General features: G+C 39.7%; 1 protein-coding gene across 1 annotated transcript in view; it reads right to left on the reverse strand.

Annotated features, from left to right (window-relative positions):
• Positions 1-2773: 2773 nt before the first annotated feature.
• The window catches only part of ino80c (INO80 complex subunit C), a 3230-nt gene continuing 2091 nt past the window's right edge, over positions 2774-3912 (reverse strand). The window contains exons 4-5 of the mRNA XM_005738549.1: positions 3624-3691; positions 2774-3518 (exon numbers count right to left, since the gene is read on the reverse strand). Coding sequence (XP_005738606.1) covers positions 3387-3518; positions 3624-3691 — 200 coding nt within the window. The 3' untranslated portion in view covers positions 2774-3386. The remainder of the gene's footprint in view (positions 3519-3623; positions 3692-3912) is intronic.

The raw sequence follows: 3912 nt of genomic DNA on the forward strand, positions 1-3912 counted from the left end.
CTATATTTTTCTTTAGTTGTTTTATCTCTGTAATTTTTTAGTACTTCAGCTCTACTAAATTATTTTGTCTGGAGAGAAGCTGTGGAATCAAAATGAATTATTTTCATCTTGAAATTTTCCAATAACAGTTGATCACTGTTATCGGCATGATATTTACCTTCATGCTGAATCTACTGTGAAACTGATATCCAATATAAACATTGTGCTTCAACAATAATTCAGGTGTTGAAGTAGCATCAAACGGATACAGACTGCTAAGTCTTTGTTTACAGGGAGTAAAAAAGTTCACTCTGCTACTTTTGCTGTTCCAATAGGTCAGAAACATAAATATGAAAGTTTCCCTGCTGACTCGGCAGGAGCTGAAGTTTGTCTATTGATCAGCCTACCAGAGCTGCTAGTCCATTTTTCTGACCTGGCATTTGAGACTAGCTCTCTTGAATTTTTCTTACATACTTTAAGATTGCAGATGAATAATGTAACATGACCGCTATCATTAGAGTTTTCCCTGTCTGTTGTGAAGGGCTTGCCCATGTGTCCACAAAGTTCTGAGGGCTCCTCTCTGAATGTGAGAGCACAGGTGAAGCCAGTGAAGCTGTGAATCTGATCTGGTAATAAGTTCTGCAAACCTGGACATATGCGGTAACAACTATGTATCCGCTGAAGAGTTAAATGTCCCAAATGATGCTTTCCTTGCTTCATGTCCTGTTTACGTTCAATAGGCCCAATAACGTAGGCGAAAAGCTGCCCTGTAAAAAAAATTCCATGTGCTGGATGTGAAATAAATAAGTACAGCTCCACCACCACTAAAATGTGACACTGAAAAAAAACTGAGACAAACTGGATGAAAATAGACATAAAGATGATTTTAGATCATAGAGTGTGTCTCCACAGGGTATCAGAAACTTTCAGAAAACTGCAAAAGTTCAGCGAGGGAAGTACTAGAAAACAAAACCGACAGAGAAGTCACTCATTGACTTCAGCCGGTGTGTGTGTGTGTTCTCCAAAAACGCACATTTTATGCAGTGCAGCAGGTGCCAAATCCTCCATCAAAGCGAGATGAGCCTTTTTAGGCACATCACAATCAATTTCTTAATGACGGTTATTATATGATTGAGCTGTAGTCCTCGATTGCTTACATCCTTTGCCATGCCCATACTGAAATTAGTGATAATTATCATCAGCCTGTTTAAATCAGTGTGCTCGTGTTTATTAAAGTCTATTACATGCTTTAAGGTAATTATGGATTCTGTCTGCATGGCGGTCAGTGTAAGCTTTCACTCTGTTGTGTCTTTATTAGCCCAACTATAGCAGAAGTATTTCTAATTTTTCCTTATACTCTTCTTAAACTTGAATTTATGACGACCTCTCAGATGGTAGTGTTTATCCTCCACCACCACAGTGGCTGAATAAGTTCTCCTGCCGCAGTTCGACTTAATGAAGCCAAGGTTTTGCTCAGAAATGGACACCCTGCTGTGACATCCATGACTCATCATGGGACACAGACTTGACAGAAAGGGCAGAGCTCTGGCGCACCCAAGTGGAGATGAACTGTGACTGCAAAGACAAGTGCACCATAAAACCTGCTGGTTTCCATTTCTGTTGCGTGAGATACGCTCACTTATGCATGCATATGTCACAAATATTCATATATAAGTCATGCAAAAAAGCCTCACATAGCATGTTTGAGGCCTTCTATAAATCCTAACTCTAAGCACAACATAATACTGTGTAGCTTCTGGCATGTGAGCGCAGCAAAGAGGGCCCGAAATGTAAATGCACACACGCATGGAGACACTCTGCTGGGCTGTGTGCTTGGGTAGTAGAAAGCTCTGATGACGTTCATTAATCACGGTGTTGAGGTTTTGATGCCACAGCAGGAACGGCTCATGGATAAACTATACTGCCTTCATCAGCTTCACTCCAGCCCAGAGCTGGAAGAACACTCAGCCACGAGTAAGACGAGTCTTTTGCAGAAGGACTGAAGCATTGTGTTTGTTTTTCTGGAACATACCACCCAGTGTGATAGTGTTATTGGTGTTTTAGCTGCTGTTAAACAGCAATGGTGATCTTACGAGAAATAATATATGCTTTATATACAGGTTTTAGCTGAACAGGCAGTAGTGGGATCCGTTTATTTGTATAGAATAGATGTCAGCTTGTCCTTCATTGATAACACATGGCTTATTGTTTGTATTGGGCTTCAAGACTGAAGGGAGGATACAGGGTAAAGTGTAATTACACATCTTGAGCAAATTAAAAAAAAATAATTTAAATTTAAAAATCAAGGAGGAACTGAAGGAAATTATTTCGATTGTTGCACCTGTTTCGCTGTCTCAACAGGTTGGACTCACAGCTTAGTGGTTCTTGTCGTATTCACGTATCCTTATTTGTGCTGTTTAGCCTGTATTTTTATTATTTGCATAATAGGAATCCCTCTCATGAGAAACACAACAGAATTTATTCTTTAATTTTTCATAAAGCACCATGAAATATCTTATGAAAATGATTGTGGCTGCCTGCCAAGTGCGATTTCTAACTCAGGTAGAGGGGTAAATTGTACGTAAAATGCTGCTTGTGGAACCAACGCTATATTTTTGTAAATGATGCGTGAAATTAAGTCCATCTGATGATTTGCTGCTTATAAAAATATTGATTACACCTTTTTGGCTTCATCTCTCTTTGACTGTGTGACTATCCAAGATGTAAATGAAGATGTAAATTCATACAAATTTCATTTACGAGAGCGCGGGTGGAAAAGAGACTCAAACTTTAGTACCACATTCAAGCTAGTTTTAATAGGCACATTATGAAAAGTAACTGAGTCAATGAAAAAGATGGGGGGGAAAAAACAGGTTAAACAATGCTCTTCTACTCTTCATTTCCACCAATGAAAGCACAGATCATTATAACAAAGTGGGACACAGAAACTTGCGTGTAAACAGTTACTACAGCAGGGAGGAAGGAGGAAGAAGGGAGACGTAATGGGAACATAACATTTACATTTGAGGAGATTTTTTTTTAACAAATAAGCAGAAGCACATCCTGTTGCTGACTTCTGAATGAACTTTTCCCACTGGCATATTTACAATGTAACATCCAGCTACTGACAGAAACGTGCCTCATAAAAAGAATAAGCAATTGCCCAACACAATCTTTCTAGATGAAAGGAAAATCAATTTTGTTTAATTGATTTTGTCACATAGTAACAATTAAGATGTAGCTCACCCTGCTACCAACAACGGTGCAAACGGTTAGCTACAGTCAGCTTTTGATCTCCAGCAACTGTCTAGACTACCTGCTCTCCTCGCTGGCCTGACAGCTTCCTACGCTGACATGAGGTGAGTTCAGGTTTGAACCTGTTTTAGCTTTGAAGCCTTGCTCGACTGTCAGGGCACAATGCACGTTGCCTTTCGAAGAGCGAGATAGCCTGTAACAACATCAGTGGGCAGGAGACGGATGTAGGAGAACTCCTCAGAAGATGTGAAGCGCAGCTTTGTCTGTGGGTCTGTGTAGTTTGCCTGAGGAAAGACAAGAGAGATTACTCAGTGTGTTCTTTGTACAAGACTTGGCTAAAGTAATACTGTCCAACTTAAAACATTTTTTTTAGCAGAACGGTTACTCACAGGGAGTCCAGAGATGTCTGAGTATTTCTTGGCTGGTTTCAGGGATGGCGGAGCATCAATGTTGTAGTCTACAAACACAGAAGGGTCGTAAGATGAACTACAAATTTGAAATGTACTATTATCTGCACTATTTTCACAGAGAAGTGGCTTTTAAAGTCTCATCAGTCTCATTACTAATGCAGCAATTCTCAAACTACTGCATTAAAGATGAGAGTCGCTGCAGGTGGGATGCAGATGACTAGAGCAAAATACAGAGCAAATCTTTGTTGGACAAAACAGATCTTTTTTT

The sequence above is a fragment of the Pundamilia nyererei genome, unplaced genomic scaffold (genome assembly GCF_000239375.1).
Source record: "Pundamilia nyererei isolate P.nyererei 1_Seehausen unplaced genomic scaffold, PunNye1.0 scaffold00084, whole genome shotgun sequence".
NCBI classification, from domain to species: domain Eukaryota; kingdom Metazoa; phylum Chordata; class Actinopteri; order Cichliformes; family Cichlidae; genus Pundamilia; species Pundamilia nyererei.